The 27,053-nt window shown below is 50.2% G+C and overlaps 1 protein-coding gene across 4 annotated transcripts in view; it reads left to right on the top strand.

The window, feature by feature from the left end:
* CHST8 (carbohydrate sulfotransferase 8) overlaps nt 1–27,053 on the top strand; it is a 120,993-nt gene that overhangs the window by 44,860 nt on the left and 49,080 nt on the right. For 3 of the 4 annotated variants that reach the window (XM_066349554.1, XM_066349551.1, XM_066349552.1), the window contains one exon: nt 6,027–6,242. In XM_066349554.1, the coding sequence (XP_066205651.1) occupies nt 6,113–6,242 (130 nt within the window). In that variant the 5' untranslated portion in view covers nt 6,027–6,112. Of the gene's footprint in view, nt 1–1,864; nt 2,253–6,026; nt 6,243–27,053 lie in introns of those variants that run through there. The other variant, XM_066349553.1, reaches the window with a different exon arrangement.

The following is a 27,053-nucleotide window of genomic DNA, read 5'->3' as shown; positions in this document are numbered from 1 at the left end:
CTTTTTTCATCTTTCCTAGCTGAACCTCTGTACCTCTTAATTAATAATTCCCCATTTCTCCCTCCCCACAGCCTTTGGTGACTACTCTTCTACTTTCTGTCTCTAAATGTGACTAGTGAAACCCAGTATTTGCCCTATTGTGACTGGCTTGTTTCGCATGGCATAATGTCCTCATGGCATGCACGTGTTGCTCTCAATTACTTTTCACTCAACATATTTAAACTCTGATTTTGTTTGGGAATTTTTCTAACACAATCTTATATATTTGTGGGTCATCTATTTAATGGCATTTAAATGTCTTGACTGTCTCTTTGTGTATATATTACATGTGCTACAGTGCATGCACATATAGAGAGTCAACATTTACCTCTACAAGTATATGAAGTAATTTTCAAGCGCCACGGTTTGAAATCTGTCCTACCGACATGAGGGGAGGAAAAAGTGCTGCCCTCGCAGGGGGTGTGCTTTCAGCAGTGGGAGCCGCCAGGTGGTCGGGCTCCCTGGTGGAGTCTCTTCTTCTCTCATGAGACTGGGCTATAATTCAGACCTTATTCTAACCCAGACCCGATAAAAACAAACGCGCAGCTCCCTGAAACATAAATGACCTTTTTAAAATTCCAGGTCCATGGAGTACCTCCCTCCACGTGGCTCAGATACCTTCATCTAGTAACTCATGCTCGTCCGACATGCTGGAGAGGTTATCGATCACCTTCCGGTGCCAGGCACTGTGCAGCGGTGCTGGGAATACAGAGTGAGGAGAGGCCCGGCCCTGCTCCCCAGACTCTGAGAGTCTGAGGCAGGCATGGGGACACTCCCCACACTCTGGGGGAGGGCTGTCATTGAGGGACACATTCAAGAGATTTGGGGTACTGAGTCTTCATTCCACACTGTCAGGGTGGAGGTGAAGAGGGATTTGATTTCTCTACCTGCAGAACTACTATCTCCTATCCTGCCCCATTGGCATAAAATGCCCTGAAAATATAAGAAGTCCTGGGCAGAGGTGGTATTTGTGGTGTGGTTCTATCCCTAACAGCTGTCAGGGGCCTTGCAGCCTGGGGCACCTTGGCCAGGCTCTCAGGACCTCCTTGCCACAGCTGTGTGTTACCCCCCCCCCTCCCAGCCTTTATAAGCAACTGTGGGAAGCTGGGCTGTGGTGTTCCTGGTAGGGCCATGGGGACAAGGCTTTGGGACTGTTTGAGCCTGATTTACACCTTGGCCTCTGCTTTAGGACTCCCTTCTCCCCACTTCAGGGATCCCGGGGGATTAAAGGGAATTCCTGCCTTATGACAGGGAGGTGGATGGCAGGAAAATTTCCTGCCCTAAGTATGGGGTGCAGCCTTGAAGGCCTGGGTACCAACCCCGGGGCTGGGCCCTGGGTATTTCAGGACCCAGGTCAGCGCTCCCGGTCGTGGGCGGAGGCTCCGGCCGGAGCTATTCCGAGCCCGCAACCCCGCCCTGCAGTCCCAGCCCTTGCAGCCATTCGTCATCTTCATCTTCGCAGAGCATTGCAACTTTAAGCCTACGCATAGAACTGGAGGGACTCGTCCCAGAGTTTGCTGCGGCTGCCGCTGCCGCTCCCGCTACCATTAGAACGGTTTTAATTAGCTGCAGGATTTTAATGATCTGAAATCAAGAGGAACCCCATCTCAGAAGTAAAGCAGGAGCCGCACACACGGAAGAACTTGTCTGACAAAACAGATGGAGGTGGTGTTCTCAGGGGACTGAGCTGTGTGCTTCATTTCAGCGAGGAGCAAATGAGTTCCCGAGGCCAGGAGGCTGAGGAGGAAAGTGGAGGTCAGCCCCAGGGCCGTCCGGGCAGGGGTTAGAGCCAAGGCGGGCCCCTCTGCTGCCAGGACTGATGCTCGGTGCCGGATTCAAGGTGACGGCAGTGCCTGGCTCCATTCTCCTCAAGTTGCCATAGCAGCCTCTCTCTCTCACTCTCTCTCTCTCTCAATGAGCAGCTTCTCCTGGAGCCCTCAGCCGGGAGGGAGGGACGTCATTGTTCACTCCAGCCTGTGCGAGGAGACCGGACAGAGAACTTTCCCAGCCCGGGGTCTACACGCCAAGTGGGTGCACCCATAGGCATGTGCCCAGACGCCTCCTGCGGCCTCCACTGGGGTGTGTGGTGGGTCTCCACAGCCAGAAGGGGTCCTCTGGGTGACTGGGGGAGCATCCAGGCCTTGGAGCAGCTGCAGCCAAGTGTGTCCTTGGAGCCATCCGTCTGTCCACCTGTCGTCCCGTCGCCGCTAGAGGTGCGTGTGTTTGGCTGAATTCCCAAGTCCTTGCTTGTGCCCTGAAGTGAATATTTCAAAGAGACAAATTGTTAAATCAGATAAATAAGGAAATGGGAGGAATCCTTGGCCTTGCCCTGTGTCCCAGGAGGTGTTTACAAGATTAATTGGATTTTTTTTTCTTACAGTAAAAATTGGCGATGCCATTCAGGTCTCAGGCAGAGAAGCCACTGAGAGGACTAGGAATTGTGATGAAGGCAGGACCTTTGGGAAACTCAATGGGCTGTTTATTTTCCTTGTCTTATCCCTCCCCACTCGACCCCCAGTTATTTTTTTCTTATTGTCTGTTGGTCTTGGAAAGGAGGTAGGGGGGGCTTTCTGCTTGTGGAACTGAGGGTGACACAGTGCATGATGAGGATGCAACAGTCCCAGGTAGGAGCAGAGGCCTGTGAATGTGTTTATGGGGCCCTGGGCACCCTGGCCTTGCCTATAACAGATCCTAGTGTCCATAACCCAGGCAGCAGCTTGACTCCCAGGAGAAAGAGACAAATGGCCTTTGGACCAGCATCTCCTCGTTGCCTTGAAAATAACCTGTGACTTGGAAAACAAGGGCCTGCAGGGGAACAACAGATCAGTTGTGTATACTCTCTGGAGTGTCTGGTGGTGTGTCGATGACCTCTCATCTACCCCCCCCCCCAAATTGAAAGAAAGGAAATTCTTAGCGATTCTGTGATGTTGGCTTCCTCCTAGGACATTAAGACCCATCCAGACTACGAACCAGTCACCCAGGAGGGGAGGCATGCTAACCTTTTGATTCCCATTTGCACGGAGCAGGGAGTTAGCTGGTTAGATGGTCTTCAGGGAGAGCAAACAGTGACGGGTGGGTCTGGTGCTTAGGGACTGGGCAGGGGAAGCCGTGCACGGCACTCACTCCAGTCTGGGTGTAGAGAAGGAGCTTGTATCCTCTCTGGAGCCAACCAAGGGAAAGGTCTCTGAAAAGGAAAATTTTAATGGTTGCTGCTCTTACCACAGAGAAGGCGTGGGTTCAGAGGCTGTGTCCTCTTTTCCCGAGGATTTGGGGGCTGGGCTATGGTCCTCATCCTGGCTCCCAGGCTCGTGGCTGCTGCAGCCTAGTTCCATGTGGTGGGTTGTTTCGGGCAAGTTCAGAAACAAGTGAGGGTAGATCATGACTCCACGACAGGGGAAGTCGAATGGTGACAATGTGACAGATTGTGGAGAAGAGGAAACTGACCAGCTGTTCTGTAGTCACTTCTACAGCGCCAGCCACTGTACAAGTAGCGCATTTGGGCTGAGGCTGGGTGACACTGTAGCAGCTATTTTACCAAGTACTTTTAGCCATAAACTTGCCATCCTTTCTTCTCTTTTTTCTCTCTCTCCTTGCTTATGAAATGTCTTAACGTCAAAAGTCACCTTAGATCAGACTGGCCTCCTGGCCTTGTGTCAGGCTCAGGAGGACCGTGTGACTGCAGAATGTGTGCCAACACCATGACCAGCATAACCAAGGCTTCTGGTAATTTCTTTACAGCTGGGGTCTTGCAAGAGACCATCAATGGCGTGGGTGTGATGGTGCTCGCTGGTGTGTGCCCAGGCATTTGTGTGTTTGTGTGTTAGTGTGTTAGTGCATGCATCCTGTCCCCACTGCACCAGTGTGTGTAATGCCACTCCAACTCTTTCAAGTCTTTCCTGTGATGCCTGGGCACCCCAAGGGGTTAAGCCAGCTGCTGCGGGTGGAGGGCAGAGTGAGGGTGGAAGAGAATAGCTTCACCTCCCCCATCAGTGGCTCACACTTCCCCGGACCTCCGGGCTGGCTCCGGTGGGCCTTGTCCGCAGTGCCCGAGAGACCGCAGGGCACTGAGGGTGCTGTGGGCAGCATTGAGAGTGACCTTGTCTTTTAACACAGCCTGAGACCTGCACTGGCCCCCAGGACAGTTTCATCCAGGGCAGCCACCAAGGGGTAGGCCATGCCCCAGAAGGGCTTCAGGGTCTGAGCCATTGGGGATGGGAACATAGGGCTGCCCATGTTCACCCACTGGAAGCCCAGGGCTGGGTGTCCCCGGTGCCAGCAGGAAGCAGCAGTCTTTCTCTGAAGTGGGGCCGTTGCAGCAAGGTTTGGGCCAGCCTGGAAGCAAAGCTGAGCCTGGCTCAGTACTACCTCCCAAACAGAGAAGCTGAGAGGTCGTGGGAACCACCCGTTCGGCACAGCCCAGAGAGCTGGCATTCGGGTGCGTTCCTCATGCGTAGAGGCCTGGGGCAGGTTAATTAAAGTTAACTGAGTGAAAAAGTAATTACAGAGACTGCAGAGAGGAGAAACCCAAACCTGCAATTTGATACTCCTCAGCCCCTGAGAACAGTCCGGTCCTTGGGATTTTTTTTTGTCTGGGCAGGGAAGGAAGGATTTCTGTTATCACTTCCTGCCTCATGCCCCCCCAGGCTGGATTCAGAGGGACAACAGCTGGGACTTCCTGCCCCAGCGCCTGGGTGCCAGGTCAGGAACGGGCTCCCTGCACCTGAGGACGCCCCAAGCGTGGAGACGTTCTTGTGCCGAGCAGCACACCCGGGCTGGGGCCCAACCTGCCACCCACCTGTGGTCTCAGAGGCTGCCGGGAGCTGCCCGCCTGGCTCAGCCTCCCTCGGGCACCGTACTGGTCCAGGATGGGCGAAGCCAGGGTTTCTTGGGTGTAAAGAGGGTAGTGTCCTTGGGCCCAGCCTGGTAAGAATTGGAGAAAGTCGGGGGACAGAGTGACTCTTTCAAAAAGGAGGTCCTGCCTGTCTGGTACCGCCTGTTGTGCGGATTCCTCTTCCACACCTCTGTCGCCCCACTGCAGGAACTGACATCCTTCCTTTAAATAAACGGCATTGGGTTGCCCCATCTCTGACCCACAGCCTGGCCCAGCTGGGCTCGCTGGTTAATATTGGGGCATTTGGAATGTCTTCCCCTTTAGGAGGAACCAAGTGAGGGGCAAGTTATGTGCAAGCTCTGGGTCTGCAGTGGCCCATCGACATCTAGGAATGTAGGCACCAGCCGTTGAGCTTGGGATCAGTCCGACTTGGGTCTGGCTGCCCTACCTCGGCCTCAGGCCTGAAGACCTGAAGACTGGGGACAACCATGATCTGGCCAGAGCTTCAGCTCCCACTAGTGTGACATTCTACAGTTTCACCTTCCATCAGTCTATCAGGGAGGGCAGCTCTGGCTGGTGTGGGGGGATGGCCGGGTAGGGGGATCAGTCTGTCCCTGATGTCCTCTGGGCCTGGGAGGCTCCTTCTCAAAGTCTCCTGGGCTGTGGACATCCTTGTCCCAAGCATCTCATAGAGAAGGACAAAGGCAGAGGAAGTTCCAAGGCCTTCTCTGTCCACCGGGCCAGTGCGAGGGACGAGGACCTGGATTCCTGCCTGTACCGAGAGCCCATCATGTCATGTGCTTGTTTAGGGCTCCGAGAGTCTGGACAGTGCAGGTGGCTGGCCACTGGCTCCGGCTCTGGTCTCAGGGCCTTACTCTGGGCTCGCCCAGGTGGAGCCCAGAGTATGTCTCTCTCCATGGTTTTTTCTGGGGGTTCCAAACCAGGAGACCCTGGAGGGAAGCTGGTGTCCCAGCCACAGGTGGTGACTAGACTTCCCTCAGCTTCCTTGGGCTTGAAAAGGTGGAAGGGACACACCTGAGTAAGTTCCAAAGGGCTGAGGGCTCTAGGGATTACACTTGGTCATGTGCAATGACTGGAGCCTCAGCCCGCCCTGTGCCTCGGTGATGGACCATCTTTCTCCCCCTCTGCCCTGTAGACTGTGGCCTGATGGACACCTGGTGTAGACAATGAGGGAAGAACTCGCCTCCCACACCCACGAGGTGACCCCGGAGCAAGGCCCGGATGACCCTGCGCGCGGGAACGATGCGGCTGGCCTGCATGTTTTCATCCATCCTGCTGTTTGGAGCCGCAGGCCTCCTCCTCTTCATCAGCCTGCAGGACTCCACGGAGCTCGCCCCCCGGCAGGTGCCAGGTGAGCTCTTGCATTCAGCCCCGCTGCCTGCTTGCCCTCCAAGGCTGCCCTGGTGCCAAGTGTGTGCCAAGACCCCTGGCAGGCAAAGGAGGGGTCCTGGCCTCCTCCTGGCGGCCATCAGCCTCAATACAGGAGCACTGTGTCTGATGTCAGACTACTTAGGGCTCTGGCCTCTGGCCTCTGACCTCTGGCCTCTGGTCTCTTGGTCTCTAGCCTGTGTACTCCTTTTGGGAATGATGGCCAGGCTGCCATCTCAGCTGGTTGTTGCCTTTGGTGAAACTCAGACTCAGGGAGGTTTCTGCCACCTCTTGGGGCCTCTTATGATCGGGGATATCAATGGGTGGATGATTTCTTGAACCCATGCCCCCAAGTGGGACTCTTTCTCTGCCCAACTCGGGAACCCCTTGAATCTAGACCCTTTGGCCTGGGCAGAGGGGTTTGGGGTACCTCCTGGCTTTCTGAGGCTGAAACTGCTTCTGCTGGCACCCCCTTTGTTGCCTCCTATATCACCTGTCCTTGGTGACCCACGGGAGGGGCAACCTCTCCCTGACTGGCAGAGGTCTGCTAGGGACGGGGGGCGGGGGGTGGAGTGAGGGGAGACAGGTCCTAGAGCCTTGGGCAGATGGGATGCAGAGAGGGGAGCTTGGGCAAGGTGCCTGGTTAGGTGCCTGCTGCTGGGACAGAGCCTCTGCCCCAGAGAACACAGCGAGGCTAGAGGGCAGTGGGCACAGGGCCAAGGCCAGGGGTCACTCTGCTTTGCAGTGAGAGGGAAGCAGCGTTCCCAGGCCCAGAGAACCAGCATCTCTCAGCAGGGCTCCTGGGGGCCTTGTAAGGGGAGGGTCCGTGAAGGCACCCATGTGCTGCATGCTCTTGGACAGACAACAGGAAGGCAGAATGGAGGCTGGGGCTTCAGGCTGAGGTCCTGACACCATCCCACCAGCAGCACATAGCACAGGAAGGTGGAGCATGACCTGGGCACCTGGCCCTCAGGGGGCGCACAGGCTCCTGTGGCAGGCAGCCTCCTCCCTGACCCCCCTCAGCACTGGCCAGCTCACACTCTCAGGGCAGAGCGTGGGCCGATAGGCAATAGGTGGAGGAGAGGCAGAAGGAGCAGGAGGAGGCCAGAGGCTCCTCCTAGGGCCCCGGGCTTGGCAGCTGCTACCAGAGTCCCTGGCGGAGGAGTTGATTCTTTCATCACAGAGAGTCAGTGAGAGGCAGCCAAGGCCTTGTGTCCCAGGAGACGGCAGCGAGTCATCGATGCTGACTCACTCCTGGCCGGACCCTCACAGATGGTGGCTGTCACAAGTGGGTCTGGCTGCTCCCCAGCAAGGACACGTGACCAAGCTGGCTCCTCTGTGAAGACTTTGCAGCCTCATGTGAGGTTAAGGAGTCAGTATCAGCAGGATCGGCTCAGCCCCCGGGCAGTGCCGTCAGGGCGGACTGAGAGTTGGCCCCACAGTTGTGTATTATCCGAGATGGAGCAAGCTCCTGGAAAGGGGCCCTCAAACGCGACTTGGGGTACATGGCACTGCGCATCCTTGGAGCATCTGTGTGTGTGTGTGTGTGTGTGTGTGTGTGTGTGTGTGTGTGTGTGTGGTGGGGGTGTGCACACGGGCACATGGTCCTCATGCTGGTGTCTGTGTTCTGTGGGATGGGCGTGGAGGAGATGTGAGTGTGTCTAAGGCTCCAGCTGGGACAGGTGCCATGCACCCCTCCGTGGTGCATCTAGGGGCAGGCGCTATGCTCCTGGGTGGGGTTGGATCTGGTGACTGGCATCTCTAGGAGGAAGTGGTTAGCGGCGGGGAGTGGGGGAAGGATTTTGGAGACAGGCTGGCAGGGTGTGAAGGATGGAAGGAAGCTGCAGCCCGCGTCCCCTGCAGCCATGGACCACATGGGCCTGGCGGATATAGGCAAGGAGCACACTTGGGTCTTGAGCCTTGTTCTCCTGGCTGTGAGTGGAGCTGGACTACCCTTGCCACATGCCAGGTGATGGGCCACCTTGACACTCTAAGTAAATCACGTGGAATACAGTCATAAAACTTTAAATAATGCTTACGTTACTTTCCCTGTGCAAAGTGTTCCTGACACAGGCTGTTTGTGTTGATTTGTTACTATTCATTTATTCCTTCCCTGTACTTCTCACAGCAGCCTAATTGTGATTCGGTACCAAGAAAGCAATATCAAAGTAATTTTCCACAACATTAGTTACAATTTTCTTCTGATCTTTCAAGTGAAACAATCCCATCCTGTTGGCTTCTCTGAGCATATAAACCTTGATTACATTTATCTGTTGGAAACCGGTGCTTACAAAGTGTATGTATCCAGTTGCATGGGTGGGTGGCCCCCAGGGCCCCGGGCAAGCCTTCTCTGGGTGGATTTCTGCCTGTGGGAGGTGCAGATGCAGGCGGCTATGCTGCCATCCGGATTGGGCAAGACCGAGTGTTGGGGGCAGAGGGACCTACAAAGGAAATTCCACATAGGCTGCTCTGTCTTTCACAGTGGCAGAAAGTTCCCTAGGAACGGGGTCTCTGGGATCTGCTGTTGGTGGTACTGACCAAGGTGGGAGGGAGAGGGTGTAAGTGAAGATTTGGAAACAAGCTTGAGGGGGCTGGCCGAGCTCTTAGTTACCTGTGTTCCCTCAAGGTTGAGGTCACTGAGATTTCTCCCTTGCAGCTCCAGGTGTTAACTGCCGCTGAATTTCTCAGCAAACCTCACCTGTCTCATGCAGTTGATGCAATCTTATAGGGTTGCCAACTCTAGTAAATCGAGCCATATTTTCAAAAACGTTTGCTGTATTTAAATCAAATCTTTTGAAATGTGAGTTGCCGCCAGTTAACCTCCCTTCATTCTAAGATTAGATTTTCTTGTATTATCAGAGAATTCACCTTTCCAACATTTTATTCTTCAATATTGCCAGGCCCTGAGGCTGCAGGAACCTCATTTCTTGACCCAGGAGACTAGACATGCCCCTTCCCCAGGCGAAAGACTCAGAGAGCATGCCAGACCTGGAAAAACACATCCTGACGTGCTGGCCCCAGGGAGGCAGGAGAGAGGCTCCACACCAATGGCTGGGCGGTTGCTTTTCTTTGTGAACTTTCATGATTTGCTTTTCTTTGTGAATGTTCATTGTGGAGAGTTCGGAACACACACAAAAGTATATTCAAACAGTCCAGTGAAGCCCATGCCCCCCCCCTCACCCAGCATGGTCAGACTGGCCCCGCAAACATCCCTGCCCACTCCCCTCTTTCTATATGATTTTCAGGCAGATACCAAGTGGAGTATCAATTCAGCCATAAACATTTCAATATAGTTCTCAGTTTAAAAGACATGAACTTTTTTTGACACTCAGTAATTTCATAGTACCATCAAAGGTCCAGCCGGTGCTCAAATACCTTGTTGTCTCACAAATAGTATAAATGCCTTTATTTCCAGTTGGTTGTGTTCAGTATCCAGATCAGGCCCACACACCGCAGTTAGTGGGTGAGTCTTTAAATCTCTTCCATTGTAAGATTCCTTCTCCGTCTTTATTTCTCTCTTGCTGTTTATTGGAGGAAACTGGGTCACGAGTCCTGTAGTTTCCCATAGCCGGCATTTTTGCCGATTGTGTCTGCCTGGTACAGTTCAGTGTTGTCTTCTGTTCTTGAACTGTAGGTTCCGTTTTTCCTTTGTTCTTTGGCTAGAATTCACATGTGGTACCGAGTTCTTCCTTCAGGAGGCCCGCACTGCCCCTCTCTGTTTTATGATGTCAGTTGCCTAGATGCATCCATTCATTGGGGCTGCACAATGCACTGTTGTAAATTTATCATTTCTTCTTCATTCTATGGAGTGGGATAGGTTTTGTTTTAATGGGGTGAAGTGTGTCGTTGTTAGTGACCTATGAAGCCAAAGTGACCGGTGGATTGATTGCTTTATTCATTGATACATTAAAAAAAATTGACTTTGCCCTGGCCGGTTGGCTCAGCGGTAGAGCGTCGGCCTAGCGTGCGGAGGACCCGGGTTCGATTCCCGGCCAGGGCACACAGGAGAAGCGCCCATTTGCTTCTCCACCCCTCTGCCGCGCCTTCCTCTCTGTCTCTCTCTTCCCCTCCCGCAGCCAAGGCTCCATTGGAGCAAAAGATGGCCCGGGCGCTGGGGATGGCTCTGTGGCCTCTGCCCCAGGCGCTAGAGTGGCTCTGGTCGCAACATGGCGACGCCCAGGATGGGCAGAGCATCGCCCCCAGGATGGGCAGAGCATCGCCCCCTGGTGGGCAGAGCGTCGCCCCACGGTGGGCGTGCCGGGTGGATCCCGGTCGGGCGCATGCGGGAGTCTGTCTGACTATCTCTCCCTGTTTCCAGCTTCAGAAAAATGCAAAAAAAAAAAAAAAAAAAAATTGACTTTATGATACAAATTCTGTTGCTAGCATACTATAAATAGTTATTTTTAATGTTTGGGTTTTTTTGCAGAGTGAGTTTTTGTTTCAGTAATCTAACTCTGGCTCCCCAAAGCTGGGAGTTGTGGGTGGTGGGGCTGGGGACTAGGGCTGGTGTCGCGGCAGGAAACCAGCCATGGTGAGAACAGAGGCCCTGCTCGGGGGCCCTGAGTGCAGACAAAGGAACTGGACAGCTCGGACGATGTCTTGGTCTACGGCCTGCCCCAGCGCATTCCTTCCAGGGCACAAGGGCATCCAAGGATGATAATAATAATAATAAAACAACAACAACAACAAACAACCCTCAGGCATTTACCACATGCCAGGTCTGTGCTAAGCACTTTACATACCTGAATGCATATAATTCTTATAAGCAGTGATTATTCCTGTTTGCAGACGAGGTGCCAAGTACTTCCTAGGGTCAACACACCGGCAGCTACTACTGATGCTGGCTCACACTCTCGGGGACTCTCTTTATCACAGCACCCTCACAAGCATTTCACACGTATTTGGCATTCATTTAATGCTTTTAAAACCCCATGAGGTGAGTACTACTACACCATTTGACAGATGAGACTGCTGAGGTAAGAGAGGATAAGAGCTGTGCCCAAGGCCACATGCTTTGGGCTTCAAGCCAGTTTCAGAGTTGGCTGTTGCCCACGGTGCCCACTGCATCCCCAATAGCTGTGAGGCTCGACATTGCCTGGACTGGGCCCAGAGCAGAGCCTGGGCAGAGAGAAGAGCATGGATTGAGGCTCGAAGGCATCAGAGAATGTGGCATGGCAAGAACTCCCAGGGGTTTGGGGCTGGACTGTGACCTGTGCATATAGACTCATGGCTGAAGACATAGTCAGGCCGGGGCACAGGGAGCCCTCGGGAGCGCAGGCCCCGGGGAGCTCAGGGGATTCTGAGGGGGAGTGGCTATTAATACACCCACTGTAGAGGCTGCATGTTGTGTGCTGTGGGCAGGGGAGGGGGCAACAACCACAAGGAGCTCAGCTGGGAGGGATTACATGAGGCTGGAAGAGAGGGCAAGGCCTAGGGCGGGCAGGGAGAGGGTAGAGTGAAGTCAGGGCATCGGGGGGCTCAGGAGTTGGACCATGTGGGGGTGAGGAAGGCAGCTACGTCGGTTCAGGTTGACTTCAGCTTGGGGTTTCTGGCTCTGGCAGGTGGGGCTCAGGATTACCACTCACTGAGCGGACACACAAGACAGGGAGTGGGCTGGGGGATGGGGCTGGAGACCACACATTCTGTTTCCAGCAGCTGGCATTTGTGATATGTGGCGGTGTGTGTGGAGTTGCCCTGTCACCCTTCTGCCCAGAGCTCCAGCCCCACAGACCTCAGAACCAGGCGAGAGAAGCAGGAAGCCCCCACCTGCCCCACCTTACCTCCACCTGCAGCTTCATTCACAGGTCATCCACCCACTCTTTCCTCTCACACAGCTGAGGGCAGAGTCCTGACTGGAGCAGTCAGGAGGGCTTCCTGGAAGAGGGGAGTTGCGAGTTTCTTGTTTGCCTTTTCTCTCTCACAAGAGGTGACCAGGAGCTGACCTCCAGCAGAAGCAGTGAAGCGGGCTGGGCTGAGACTCTGGGGCTGGGCTTTCTCCCTAGAGCACACACTGCTGAGGGTCTTGCCCAGTATCTCACAGCTGGAAACTGACAGAGCCAGAGTTCCAAAGCCCACGGGCCTGACCAACTCCGGGGTCCGGCTGGGGTCCCCTGGAGGCAGGGCTGTGTTGGCAGAGGAAGTGTGGCCCTCGCTCTCAGTCCACGGTTTCCTGGGACACACAGCCCTGCCTGCATCAGTGCTGAGGGCTACACTGCAGTGTCAGAGGGTTTGTCTTGTTCCTACAGTGACCGTTTTGTCCAGATGTGTCCCTTGGGCTCTGAGAAGAGCACACCACCAGGCAAAAAGCTCTGGGTGGGCCAGGACCACAGGCGTCACTGCTGTGAGGCTCTCACAGCTTGAACATCACCTGTGTGCAGGTGACTGAGAAAACGGAAGCGAGGTGGCCATCCCTCCCTGGCATGGGCAGCCTGCTGGGTCAGGGCGTCCCAGCCCACACTCTCCAGGCCAGGGGATCAGCCCCTGCAGTTTCCGTGGGGCCGTCTGCTTTCCCTGGACAGGTGGGTTTTATTAGAATCCTCTCAAGTCTGTTTCCTGAAATCATTTTCTAGCGGCATTACGGAACATCATATATATTTCCTACAAACCTTGCAAGGCTGACACATCCTTGTTGCGACTGTGAATATCAGAAGTGACATGTAATTGCAGTGATCTATCCTGTTAAGTAGCTGGCAATCTATCATTGCAAAATCAGCAGGGCTGGAACTCTCAGAACCTGGAGTTTCCTTTTATTTTTTATTTTTATTTAGTGACAGACTCCTGCATGCTCTCCGACCCAGATCCACCCTGCAAGCCCACTAGAGGGTGATGCTCTGCCCATCTGGGGCCCTTGCTCTGTTCTAACTGGAGCCATTTTTTAGCACCTGTGGCAGAGGCCATGGAGCCATCCTCAGCTCCTGTGGCCAACTTGCCCCAATCAAGCCATGGCTGCAGGAGGGGAAAAGAAGAGAGAGAGGAAGGGAGAGAGAGAGAGAGAGAAGTGAGAGGAGGAAGGGTGGAGAAGCAGATGGGCGCTTCTCCTCTGTGTCCTGACCAGGAATCGAACCCAGGACATCCACACACTGGGCCAACACTCTACCACTGAACCAGCCGGCCAGGGCAGAACTTGGTGTTTCTAAATAGTGCTCCTGCTGTGTGTCCAAGCTCTTTCCGAGCACCACTGGGTCATGGGGGCCATCCTCTCTTCTCTCCAGTCACTTGTCTGTGGCCACAGAAAAGAAAAGTATACTCTGAGAAAGACCACCCACTGACTGTCATTCTCTGGAGTGGCCTCTCCTCGACACAGCATGCGCCAGGCTTTCCAAGTCAGGGCTTTGGTTCGGGATGCTTGCAGCAGTGCCCCTTCCAAGCGTGGCCCTTGTGCTTCCTGCTCCCCTCTTCCTTGTCAATTCCATAATAGCTTTGTGGGGGTTCTTTCTGGTGCCATGGAGCGGTCAGTGAGCTGAAGCCCTGATGGGCCCTGTGTGGGCACTGAGAGGAGAGGGGACTGGGGTTGGCCAGAGCCCAGGGGGTTCTTTCTGGTGCCATGGAGCGGTCAGTGAGCTGAAGCCCTGATGGCTCCGTGTGGGCACTGAGAGGAGAGGGGACTGGGGTTGGCCAGAGCCCAGGGGGTTCTTTCTGGTGCCCTGGAGCGGTCAGTGAGCTGAAGCCCTGATGGGCTCCGTGTGGGCACTGAGAGGAGAGCGGACTGGGCTTGGCCAGAGCCCAGGAGCAGAGATGGCTGAGCCCACCTCGATGGGGTGCACATTTGGGGGCAGCCCTCATGCTGTGTTCTGTGCTAATCCCAGGGTAATGTTGACTTAAATTGCACTGTGAGATGCCCCCTGGAGTTGTGCAGGGGGGCAGCATTCATGCAGTTGGCCAGTGAATGCCAAAAAAGGGGGATGGTATCAGATACCCACCCTTCAGGAGGTGGGTATCTGACCTAAAGCTCCAGATACATACCTCCAGGAACCTGGAGCCCAGTAGGCTTGGGGGGCCCTGGGGATGCTGCCTTTGGGGCCTTTCTGATTGGGGGGCAAGGCTTCATGAAGGATCCTCACTGCTGCCCTGCCTGGGAAGCCTTGATCTCAGGTGCCCCGTCTATGTAGTGGGGGTTGATCTGCCACAACCCTCTCTCACCTGAGACTGGACTATTCGAAGCAGCAGCACCCGCCCTTGGCTTCTGGATTCTGCTTCTCTGGTGCGGCCTCCACTTCCTGGGTTCCTCCACCCTCTGCAGGTGGGAGAAACATTTCCCTCCTCCCTGCAGGAGATGCCCTGGGGGTCCCCATCCAGAGCCTCTCTTTTCTTTGGTGCATTAAAATATGCCAAATTAAAAATAATGAGCATGTAAGAACTAATAACAGGAATCACCTAATTAAATTAGGAAACAGACATCATATGGCTGCAATCTGAAAACTCATATTAATAGAAAATGGTCCTAGAATTGTTATGCTGAAGGTTGCTAGGGGTGGAGAAATTAAAAAGAAAAACAGAATGGAATATTGGGACAATCGTATTCAATAAGAACAAGACTTATGTTTTAAAGGAAGTAAAGTAAAATGCTAAAAATAAAAGACAGGATCATTGTGTGGCTCTGATAAAGTAATGGACAAAAATGGCTTTCAAAGCCACAGAGCTGCCCACACGTGTATGATGATGATTTTAAAAACGAGACAATGTAATTAGCTTCAGTGTGCATGAAACGTACTACCAGGCATTGTCTGCTGGCGCCTGGCACTGTCCTGGTGCCTGCATTGCATCTTCCTTCACCCTGTGAGGCAGTATCGTTGTCCTGAACTCAGAGAGGTTAAGTCGGATGCCCGAAGTCCCGCAGCCAGAGTGGCCCAAGGCAAGATTTGAACACAGATTGGCCTGACTGATTACAAGCCTTTGCTTGGCTCGCTCTGCCCTCACCTGTCGCTACTAGTTAATGTCACGGTCATTTCATGTATTTTCTGTTTTACTACCCTTTCCTCAGAGGGCATTTCTTGCCAACATCCAGCAGATTTGGGCGTTGGCTCGTCGCTGGTGTCTCGGTTAACAGAGCCCACACAAAGACACCTTCTGAAATTACATCCAGCCAGGAAACTGGGTCTCCCATTGTGTGCAGGCCTGGGCGGGGCCAGGCAGGGCTGGCGGTTGGATGCTTGCACCAGCCCCCAGAAGACCTGGTTTCAGGTGCTGTCTCCACAGCAGACGATTGTTCCCCTAGGCTCCGCTCTCCGTGGGTGAATCGGGCTCTGTTCACCTGCAAGGTGAGTCATGACTCAGTGGGCCCAGAGCGGGGTTCAGGTGTGGGCTGACTCCTTTCCCACTCTGCTGGGCCCGGAATGAATTGGAGGGACCCAGAAAGGAGGAGGAGGGGGTCAAGATCTGTGTGTGAGATGCCCCAGAATGACATCTGGTCTGGGACTGAACCCACTGTTGGGGTGGAGCTGGGAAGGCATTCCAGACGGGGCTGAACTTTCCCTCCCTCCCCTTGCGCCTGACACCTCCCCCACCTTTCCCCCCACTCACCACCTAGGCGTCTTCAGTGGGAGTCACCTGACATCAGAGCCAAGCCCCCCACTCAGCCCTGGTCCGGGAGATCTGCCAGGAAGAATGGGACGGCAAGGCGAGACTGCAGTCCCAAAGTGGCACGGGGGTCAGAGGGGTGACCCTTCTGCCTGGCTGGCCTCCCTGCTCAGACCCTCTTGGCCTGCAGGCTCAGGGCTGTGGGAGGGGGTGGAGAGGTGGGCTCAGGACACATGGCGAACCAGAAGACCACACTCCCTGCCACCGTGGGGAAGGGCCTGGTGAGCCCTAACACTTGCTCCTAGGCCCCACCGACCTTCCTGACGTCCTACGTTGCTAACATGGGCAGTGGAGAAATGGTTCTGTGCCCAAACCGGGTCCAAGGACAGGGCTGTAGCTACGGTTGCTGTCCTTCTCCATAGCCACTGGGTGGTTCTTGGTTTTTTAAACCCCGAAAAGGTCATGGTGGTGGTTATGACAATGGAGGCGCTAAGGGCCGGTTCTGGAGACTGATAACACATCCACAGGGTGTTGGGCCCATTAGGGATGCCCTGGGTGGGCTCAGGCCCACTGGCCTCCATGGCCAGCTCCTCTTCTTTATGATGACGGCTTTCGTGGGGCTTTAGGGTCAGTGTGGGTGTCCTCCTTTCCAAAATATTTGCAGAAAGTCGGGAGCTCAGGCAGATCCCACCTAAGCCAAGAGCTCACCGTTATGTATCTGCTGATGTTTTCATGATAAATCTTATTTCCCCAGATCTGTGACTCGGTAGAATTAATTTGAATCATGGTGAAACTCAGTGGACAATTCTTTCATTCAAATTTTTTACTTTTATAGGAAAACAGCTGAACTTAAATGGGTCCCGTTGCCTGCAACAGCCACTGCTTGGGGGGCCTCTGTACAACTTCCTGGCTTCTGACAGAGGGTGAGGGCCCTGGGGGTCCTCCTGTTCTCATGGTCTGGGGTCCAGGCAGGAAGTTGGGGGCTGCCTCTCACTGAGCCCTAAGACCTGACCATATCATTTCTAGCCCCTGGAAGTTCTGAAGACCACCGATAGAGCAGACTGGTCCCCGTCCAAGCTCCCCCTTCTGCAGTGTGGTTGTCCCTGAAGCAGATCCAGTCCCTAGCCAGTGGCCTCAGGGGTTCCAGTCCCTGTTCTGTGGTTCTCAGTCCAGGTTCCCAGCTTGGGTTGGACTGAACCCCTTTGCCACATTTTGGTTGTGTGTCTGAATGTGCTTTGTCCTGTGAAAGGCAGCCTGGAAGGAGTCTGGGACTCCCACACTCTCCCCCAAAAGCTACCATTTGTGAATGCATTCAGCCTTTGGCCTCAGAGTCTGAGCCAGCCCTGGAGGGCGGGTGATAAGGGTAAGGAAGGGATGATGAGGGGAGATGTCAGTGAAAACAGTGTAGGGTCTCCAGTCCATCAGAAAATGTACACTAAGTGGGGTGGGGGAGGGGAAGTGGGCGGACTGCCCCCGGGTGGACAGCTACACAGTTCCAGCCAGTTTTGGGTGGGCTACAGGCCCAAGGTGGCCAGATCATCCTTTTTCTTTCTTTCTTTCTTTGTTTCTTTCTTTGTTTCTTTGTTTCTTTCTTTGTTTCTTTCTTTGTTCTTTCTTTCTTTCTCTCTTTCTTTTCTTTCTTTCTTTCTTTCTTTCTTTCTTTCTTTCTTTCTTTCTTTCTTTCTTTCTTTCTTTCTTTCTTTCTTTCTTTCTTTCCTTTTCCAAAGAAATGAGGAATCTGTAACATATATTTGTGTGAATTCTCCTAATTTTTAAGTGGCAGCTCAAATTTTAAAAGTGTTTTCAACTTCTGACAATAAGTCATATTGGCACTGGCTACTGGTTGGATGGGCTGCAAGGAGAGGGTCAGTCCAATACCCCACCTCCCTCAGCTGAGACCTACCCTCCCCCACTCTTTCCACCCCATCCCAGGACAGAGAGGTGGTGGGTCTGCCTGGTGGGGAGGGAACTCTAACTTTCTAGCCTCTGCAAGACTCACATCAAGCCAGACCCCAAGGGAGTCACAGGCTGAGCTTCTCCAGGTGCCTGCCGACTAACGTGACTTTGCCTCTCTGTGCCTTGGTTTCCCCATCTGTAAAATGGAGACAGGGTGTTGTGAGGCTTCGGTGGGAGAACATTTGTAAGGCTTGTAAAGTGCGGTGCCTGGTACACAGTAGGCACTCAGCACTCATCACAGGAGCAGTGGTGAGCCACAGAAGTGGGTGAGAAATTGCTATTTCAGCAAAAAGTCAGCAAGACAAGAGCTTGCAAAATGCGTGCAGGTCCCTCCTAGAGTCCAAGGGACCTCTCTCTGGTTCAGAGGGTCAGGAGCCCTGTCAGGTTCCTGTGCTCCGTTCAGGCATGGGACCTGGGGGCCTGGAAGGTGACTGTCCAGCAGAGGTCTGGGGAGGGGCAAGGGCCAGGTCAGGATCCAGGGAGGGCACACTTGAAGACCCCCTTCATTTACACACTGTTATTCATACGCACACCTTTGCACCCACGATCAAGCTGTTGTTACTGTAAATAAGGAACAAATCATTTCCTGACAAACCTTCCTGCAAAGGTGGCACTTCACCAAGGAGCTGGGGAATGTGCCTGGCTTTAAATGGAAAATGATTTCCTGTCTTTCACCACAATGGGTTGCTGTGGCAGGGACAGCAACACTCCCCTTCTTTCTTCCCCGCTGAGGACACTGTGGCAGTCAGACCCGTCAAAAGTCTCCTGGGAGAAGGGACCACCACCTGGCCTGGCCTGGCAAGGGGCAAGTTGCAGACAATTCCTTCACTGCTGCCTCCACATCATGCTGCCATGCCACCGGGGCTGTGGGTGGGACCAGAGAGTCCAGCAGGTGGCACTGGGGGTGTGGTCTGAGCAGCGATGATGTAGTGAGTGCTGAGTGCCTACTGTGTACCAGGCACCGCACTTTACATGCCTTACCAATGTTCTCCCACCGAAGCCTCACAACACCCTGTCTCCATTTTACAGATGGGGAAACCAAGGCACAGAGAGGCAAAGTCACATGCTAAAGATTTCACAGCCAGGAAGTGTCAGTGTCTGAACTAGAACCTCAGCCTTCAGATCCCAGGTCCCAGGTCCCAGATCCCAGGTCCCAGACACACAAGGTCTCAATGGTGACCCTGACAGCCACGCAGACCTGTGAATACCACACTGTGCGACACGGGGTCGGAGGGCCAGCCTGGGGCCTGCACGGCACTGCCACACTGGGGGGTGCTTCATTCTGTGCACTGCCACACTGGGGTGCGCTTCATTCTGTGCACTGCCACACTGGGGTGCGCTTCATTCTGTGCACTGCCACACTGGGGTGCGCTTCATTCTGTGCACTGCCACACTGGGGGGTGCTTCATTCTGTGCACTGCCACACTGGGGGGTGCTTCATTCTGTGCACTGCCACAATGGGGTGTGCTTCATTCTGTGCACTGCCACACTGGGGGGTGCTTCATTCTGTGCACTGCCACAATGGGGTGTGCTTCATTCTGTGCACTGCCACACTGGGGGGTGCTTCATTCTGTGCGTTGCGGATGTGTTTTAGTCTGTGCACACAGGTGTGCGGGTGAAGAGATGGGGACCTCTGTGAATGTGCGTGCGTGTCTGTCTCTCGTGGACAATTGCAAGTATGAGTGTGTGTGCACAGCCATGAGGTGTATGCATGCCTCGGGCTCACAGCTCATGTAGGAAATGCTTCCCTCCGAAGTTTGGAGCTGGCTGCTCTCAGGGCAGGCTGATATTTTAACCAGCCATGAGCAGGCATGGGACACAACCAGGGCCCAGGCTGGGGAAGGTGACTTCAGCATCACAGGAGCAGTTGTGAGCCACAGAAGTGGGTGAGAAATAGCCATTTCAGCAAAAAAGTCAGCAAAAACAGTTATTGTATCACCCTGCCTGAGACCTGGGTAAACCAAATAATGAAATTACACACATAATATTTCAGGTCAAGTGATCGCTACTCGAATTAGTTCCTTCCCAGAACCCAGCCAGAAGTAGCAGCAGTAATTAAAGGATTTTCTGGGCTTAAACCAAGTCTGCTTGCCAAGTTGGTACAATAGACAAGAGCTTGCAAAGTGCGTGCAGGCCTTGTCCCTTCCTGGGGAACGGGAGGGACAGCCAGCAACAGCAGAAAGGCCACAGGCAGGAGGAGGTGGGTTCTTACTGCTCAAGCACTTTCTCACTTGCATCATTTATTTCAGAAATGTCTAGGAGCCCCAGCTGGGTTGGGCACTGAGATTCTGCAGATAGTAGGACCACGAGGTCCCCATTCTAATGGAATTTACAGTGACCAGGGTGATAGGGGATTCCTGGAGTCTGCCCTCACTCCTGCCCAAGCTGACAGTTCAGCACCGTTCCCAGGAGGTCTTGATGTCTAGACCTGCCTCCTCCTCTCAGCCTGTGGCTGTAAATTAGGGTCTAAGGCTGACACCAGGCTGGGGCTTCCTGCCGATCAGCGAATGAGAAAGGAAGTGCATTAGCGTGGCTTGACCCCTGTCTGAGCATCCCTGAGTCCTAGAGAGAGAGAGAGGGAGCCAGGCCCAACAGCGGGCATCATCCCCAAGCTGGGACATCTCTCCACCAAGCCTGTTTTTCATTTTCATTCGCTTCACTGAGCGGTCTGCGCAGCCCTCCTCAGGGAGCAGAAAATGCCAGGATCTCACGAAAGCAAATAGCAGCAGAGTGGCCATTCTTGGCAGCGTGGGCTGACTGGGTGGATGTGCCCGCATGCCCTGGGTAAAAAGGAACCTAAAACATTTTAAAACTCAGGAAGGAGAGATCCTAGGAGCTAGAAAAGGGGAGGGATTAGAGGGAAATGATGAACTCCGGAGAATCCCCAGCGTGGGGCCTGGGCTAGGGCCCTTTTGTCAAAAGCTTTATTCAGGAAACACATGCCATCGCATTCATCTATTTTAAGCGCACACTTCAATGATTTTTAATAAGTTTACAAAGATGTGCAACCATCACCACAACTCAATTTTAGGATATTTTTATTGCCCCCCAAATCTCCCATGCCCATCTGCAGTCATTCCCAGGCAACCACTAACCTTCCTTCTTTCTGTCTTTCTAGACTTGTTTTTTCTGAACACTTCATGTAAGTGTAACCATACAATACATCTTTTACATCTTTCACTTAACATAATATTTTGAAATTTGTCCCATTGTAGCTCACTCCTCTTTATTGCTGAATACTGTTCCATTATGTGGAATTCTGGTTTATTCGTTCACCAGTTGATGGACATGTTTATAACTTTTTAGCTACTATGAACATTCACATGCAAGTCTTTTGTGAACACATGTTTTCATTTCTCTTGGGCAAACATTTAGTTTGTATAGTAAATTTATGTTGAATTTTTAAGGAAACTGCCAAACTGTTGACAATATGGCTGTACCATTTACATTCCCACCAGCAGTGTCTGAGGATTCCAATGTGTCCACACTTTCATCAACACTTGTTATTATCTGTCTTTTTAATTATAGCCTTTGTAGTAGGTGTGAAGTGGTGCCTCATTGTGATTTTAATTTGCATTTCTCTAATGATTAATGACATTGAGCACATTTTCATGTGTTTATTATAAGCCATTTGAATATCTTCTGTAGTGAAATAATTATTCAAATCTTTTGTTCATCTTTTAAATTGTTATTTGTCCTTTTATTGAGTTGTTCTTTCTTTTCGAGATATAAGTACTTCTTAGATTTGCAAATAATTTCTTCCTCCTGTAGTTTGCCTTTTCACTTTCTTTATGGTGTCTTCAAAGTACGAAAGGTTTTTAATTTGAAGAAGTATGGTTCATCAGTTTTTTTCTTTTTTAATTTTTTAAAATTTTATTCATTTTAGAGAGGAGAGAAAGTAGGGAGTATGAGAGAGACAGAGAGAATGAGAGAGAGAGAGAGAGAGAGAGAGAGAGAGAGAGAGAGAAAGGGGGGGAGGAGCAGGAAGCATCAACTCCCATAGGTGCCTTGACCAGACAAGTCCAGGGTTTCAAACCAGTGACCTCAGTGTTCCAGGTCGACGCTTTATCCACTGAGCCACCACAGGTCAGGCTAATTTTTTCTTTTATGGATCATTCTTTTGGCATTGTATTTAAGAAATCTTTGGTCATAAAGATTTTCCGCTATCCTTTTGTCAAAGTTGTTTTCTAGTTTTAGCTCTTATATCTGTGTCTGTGGTCTATTTTGAGTTAATTTTTGTGCTTTCTGTAAGATAATCGTCTAACTTCATCTTTTCCAGTGTGGCTATTCAGTGATCCCAGCACCACTTACTGAAGACCATCTTTTCCCCATTGAATTGCTTTGGCACCTTGGTCAAAAATAAATTGGCTATAAATATAAGGGTTTTATTTCTGGTGTCTCAATTCTATTCCATTGATCTATATGTCGATCCTTACTCCAATAATACAATGTCTTAATTACTGTGAGTTTATAAGAAGGATCATACACCATAAAATAGGAAAATCTAAGTTCTTCAGCTTTGTTCTTTTTCTTTTTTTTTTTTTTCAAGATCATTTTAGCTGTCTTGGCCTTTGTAAAACCATGTAAATTTCCATGTAAATTTTAGGATTAGTTGATTTCTGCCGCAAAAAAAGCCTGCGGGGATTTTGATAGGCATCACACTGAATCCAACCATCAGCTTCAGAAGAATTATTCTTGTGAGTGTTCCCATCCATGAACATGGAATGCTTCTCAACTTATTTGGATCATCTTTAGTTCCTCTTTGCGATATTTTGTAGCTTTCAGTAGACAAGTATTACCCTTCTTTGGTTAAATTTATTCTTTTTGATCCTTGTAAGTGGGGTTGCTTTCTTAATATTGTTTCTGGATTGTTTATCGCTAATATAGAGAAATGCAATTGATTTTCCTATATCAATCCTGCACCCTTCAACTCAGTTAATTCTAGCAGTTCTTTTTGTGAATTCCTTAGGATTTTTTAAATACAGGGTCATGTTTTCTCCAAGTAAAGAAGAGTTTTACTTCCTTTCTGATCTGAATGCCTTTTTTTCCCCTTTCCTGATTGCAGTGGTTAGTACAATATGAAATAGAAGTGGTGAATTTTGATCTTACTGGGGAGAGCATTCAGTCTTTCACCAGTAAGTATAATAATAGCTACAGGATAGGTAAAGGATGATTATACCAGTCTTCTACTTAACTGTTGAAAAAATTTTTTTTACCATGAATGGGTAGTAGATTTTTTTAAATGCTTGTTCTATATCTGCTGAGATGTTTAGGTGATTTTATTCTTTATCCTGTGAATATGGTGTATAACATTAATACATCAATCTCTGTTGAGATAAATCCCACTCGGTCAGTGTATGATCCTTTTTATATGTTGTGGATTCAGTTTGCTAGGATTGTGTGTTGTGGGATATTTTGAGAGAGAGTTGTATGTAGTTTTCTATTCTTGAAATGTTTTTGTCTGGCTTTGGTATCAGATTAATATAGATGTAGGAATGAGTTGGGAAGTGTTTCCTCCTCCTTCTCTCTATTTCTGGAAGAGGTTGTGAAGGATTAGCATTATTTCTTCTTTAACTGTTTGGTAGAATTCTCCAGTGAAGCCATCTGAAACTGCATTTTTTTGTGGAGAAAAGATTTTTTTTATTTTTAATCATTTTTTATTTTTCAATTACTGTTGACATACACTATTATATTAGTTTCAAGTGTACACCCAATGATTAGACATTATATAACTTGTTAAATGATCATCCTGATCAATCTAGTACCCATATACACTATACATAGTTATTAGAATATTATTGACTATATTCCTTATGCTGTATTTTACATCCCCATGACTGTTCTGTAACATCCACTTTGTACTTCTTAATCCCTTCACCCATCGCCCCCAACCCTCCTCCCATTTGGCAATCATCAAAATGTTCTCTGTTTCTATGAGTCTTTCTCTGTTCTGCTTCTTTGTTTATTAGATTCATTTGTTGATAGATATGTATTTATTGCCATTTATTGTTTATAGCTTTTCTTTTTTTATTTTCCTTCTTCTCAAAGAAGACCCTTGAACATTGCATGTAATACTGGTTTGGTAGTGAGGAACTTTTTTAGCTTTCTCTTGTCTGGGAAGCTCTTTATCTGTCCTTTGATTCTAAGTGACAGCTTTGTTGGGTAGAATAATCTTGGCTGTAGGTCTTTGCTTTTTTTTTTTTATAAATAAATTTTTATTAATTTTAATTGGGTGACATCAATAAATCAGGGTACATATAATCAAAGAAAACATGTCCAGGTTATCTTGTCATTCAATTATGTTGCATACCCATCACCCAAAGTCAGATTGTCCTCTAGGTCTTTGCTTTTTATCACTCTGAATATTTCTTGCCAATCTCTTCTGGCCTCAAATGTTTCTATTGATAAATCAGCTGACAGTCTATGGGAGCTCCCTTATAGGTAACTATCTGCTTTTCTCTGCTGCTTTTAAGATTCTCTCTTTAACCTTTTGCATTTTAATTATGATGTGCCTTGGTGTGGGCCTCTTTGGGTTCATCTTGTTTGGGACGCTTTGCACTTCCTGGACTTCTATGTCTGTTTCCTTCACCAGGTTAGGGAAATTTTCTGTCATTATTTTTTCAAATAAGTTTTTAATTTCTTGCTCTCTCTTCTCCTTCCATCACCTCCATAATGTGAATGTTGGTGTGCTTGAAGTTGTCCTAGAGCAGCGGTTCTCAACCTGTGGGTCGCGACCCCGGCGGGGGTCGAACGACCAAAACACAGGGGTCACCTAAAGCCATCGAGGCGACCCCTGTGTTTTGGTCGTTCGACCCCCACCGGGGTCGTGACCCACAGGTTGAGAACCACTGTCCTAGAGGATCCTTACACTGTCTTCATTTTTTGGAATCTTTTTTTTCTTTTTGCTGTTCTGATTGAATGTGTTTTTTTTGCTTCCTTGTATTCAAAAGTGCTGATTTGATTCTCAGCTTCATCTACTCTACTGTTGAGTCCTTGTAAATTATTTTTCATTTCAGTTAAATGTCCTTTATTTCTGACTAGTTCTTTTTTATAGTTTCCATGTCCTTTTTTATACTGCTGAAGTTCTCTCTAAGTTCATCTACTCTTCCCCTAAGTTCATTGAGCATTTTTACAACCAATGTTTTGAACTCTGCATCTAGTAGGTTGCTTGTCTTCATTTTGTTTAGTTCTTTATCTGGAGTTTTGTTCTATTTTCATTTGGAACATATTTCTTTGTCTCCTCATTTTGGCTGCCTCCCAGTGTTTGTTTCTATGTATTAGGTAGAGCTGCTATGTTTCCCGGGTTTGGTAGAATGGCCTAATGTAGTAAGTGTCCTATGGGGTCCAGGGGCACAGCCTCCCTGATCACCCAAGCCGGGCACTCCGGGTCCATCCACCCTTGTCGGCTATGTACAGCCTTCCGTTCAGTGGAACCTTGATTGTTGTCAATGGAAGCGATCTGCTTACTCCCAAGCCGACTAGCTGTGAGGACTGGCAGTGGCCACCCCAGAGGATCTGCTGTGCAGGTCCCGCCAACCCCACAGAGCAGGACTCGCTTCAGTGGGGCTCTGGTGCTCGCTGAGTTTGCCACTTGAGAGGGATGTGGAGGTGGTTAGGTGGTGCTTCAGCTCAGTCTGAAAGCTATCCACTGAGTACACTGGCTCTGGGCCCTCCCATGAGATGCAGGCCAAGGCCAGCTGCCACCTGTGTTCTGCAGGGCCACCTGGATTTAAGTACAAAGTCATCTACAGCTGCCTGCTACTTGTGCTGAGCTTGGATGTGCCCAGGAGAGGACAAGTTGAAAACGATGACTGGCTGCTGCTAGTGCTGAGCCTGGGTCCACTTAGTGAGAAGTAGGGGGCTTGCTGAGGCCAGATGCTGCTTGTTTGAGAGATTTTTACGAAAGTGAAGTGTGAGCCAAGACAGGCTATTTGTGCTGAAAAGCCACTAGAAACAGCTTGGTTGGGCCCACAAGTTTGGTGGGTAGGGTCTCAAGGAATTAGCAGGGCAGGGCAAACAGTTATAGTCAAGTTGATGGAGACTCAGATGTGGTGCCTGCCTGATGGCTGTTGGGAGATGGCTCATTAAAGGAACAATGACCTCAGCCAGCACTTTTGTCTAGGAGAAATCTCCCCCCTAGCTCTCACTCTGATACCAGACTATTCAGTTCTCCCAGTATGTCCCCATTGCTTTAACTTAGAGGGAGTGAGTCAGCAAGTCCATATGTAAGTCCTTTAAGAGGAACTTCCTGGGACTCCAGAAGCTCTTTGTCTCACTCAGCCTTAAGTCTCACTGGTTTTTACAGCTAGAAGTCATGAGGACTTCTCTTCCTAGCACCGGAACTGTGGGCTTGGGGGCCTGGGGTGGGACTGGGAGCCCTTATTCTTCAGGCGGCACCTCTGCAGCTGAGATATACCTCCTAATTTTTATCTAGCATGTGTGGGTATGGGACCAGCTCATTCAGTATCTTCACTTCTCCTACCAGTCAGGAGACACATGGCTTCTTTAAATCCCTAGTTGTAGAACTTCTATTCAGTTAGATTTCAGGTGGTTCTGAATCATGCTTGTTCTGCAGTTTAGTTGTAATTTTTATTTATTTATTTATTTATTTATTTATTTATTTATTCATTCATTTTAGAGAGGAGAGGGAGAGACAGAGAGAGAGAGAGAGAGAGAGAGAGGAGAGACAGAGAGAGAGAGAAGGGGGGAGGAGCTGGAAGCATCAACTCCCATATGTGCCTTGACCAGGCAAGCCCAGGGTTTTGAACCTGCGACCTCAGCATTTCCAGGTCGACGCTTTATCCACTGCGCCACCACAGGTCAGGCTAGTTGTAGTTTTTATATGGTTGTGGAAGGATACAAGTACTGTGTTTGCCTCTGCTACCATCTTGACTGGAATTGCTGTGGAAAGATTTTTTAAATTACTAATTCGATTTCTTTGTAGTAGGTCTATTCAAATTTTCTGTTTTTCTTGAGTCAGCTTCAGTAATTTATGTCTTAGTAAGGCTTTGTTCATTCCATTTAAACTCTCATTTGTTAACATAAAGATGTTGATAGCATTCTCTTGTATTTATCAGTGATGTTCCCTCTTTCATTCCTGATTTTAGTAATCTGTGTTTTCTCTTTTTTCTTTGTTAAGTTTAGCTAAAAGTTTGTCAGTTTTGTTGATCTTTTCAAATAACTAACTTTTAGTTTCATTGCTTTTGTCTTTTATTGTTTTTTATTTCATTGACTTCTACTCTAATATTGATTATTTTCTTCTTTTTGCTTGCTTTGAGTTTATTTTATTCTTCTTTTTTCAATTTCTTAAAGTAGAAGCTTA

This window comes from Saccopteryx leptura, chromosome 9 (genome assembly GCF_036850995.1).
Source record: "Saccopteryx leptura isolate mSacLep1 chromosome 9, mSacLep1_pri_phased_curated, whole genome shotgun sequence".
Classification (NCBI taxonomy): Eukaryota; Metazoa; Chordata; class Mammalia; order Chiroptera; family Emballonuridae; genus Saccopteryx; species Saccopteryx leptura.
Note: the sequence above shows the minus strand (reverse complement) of the source record. Positions and strands in the feature narration are given on the sequence as shown.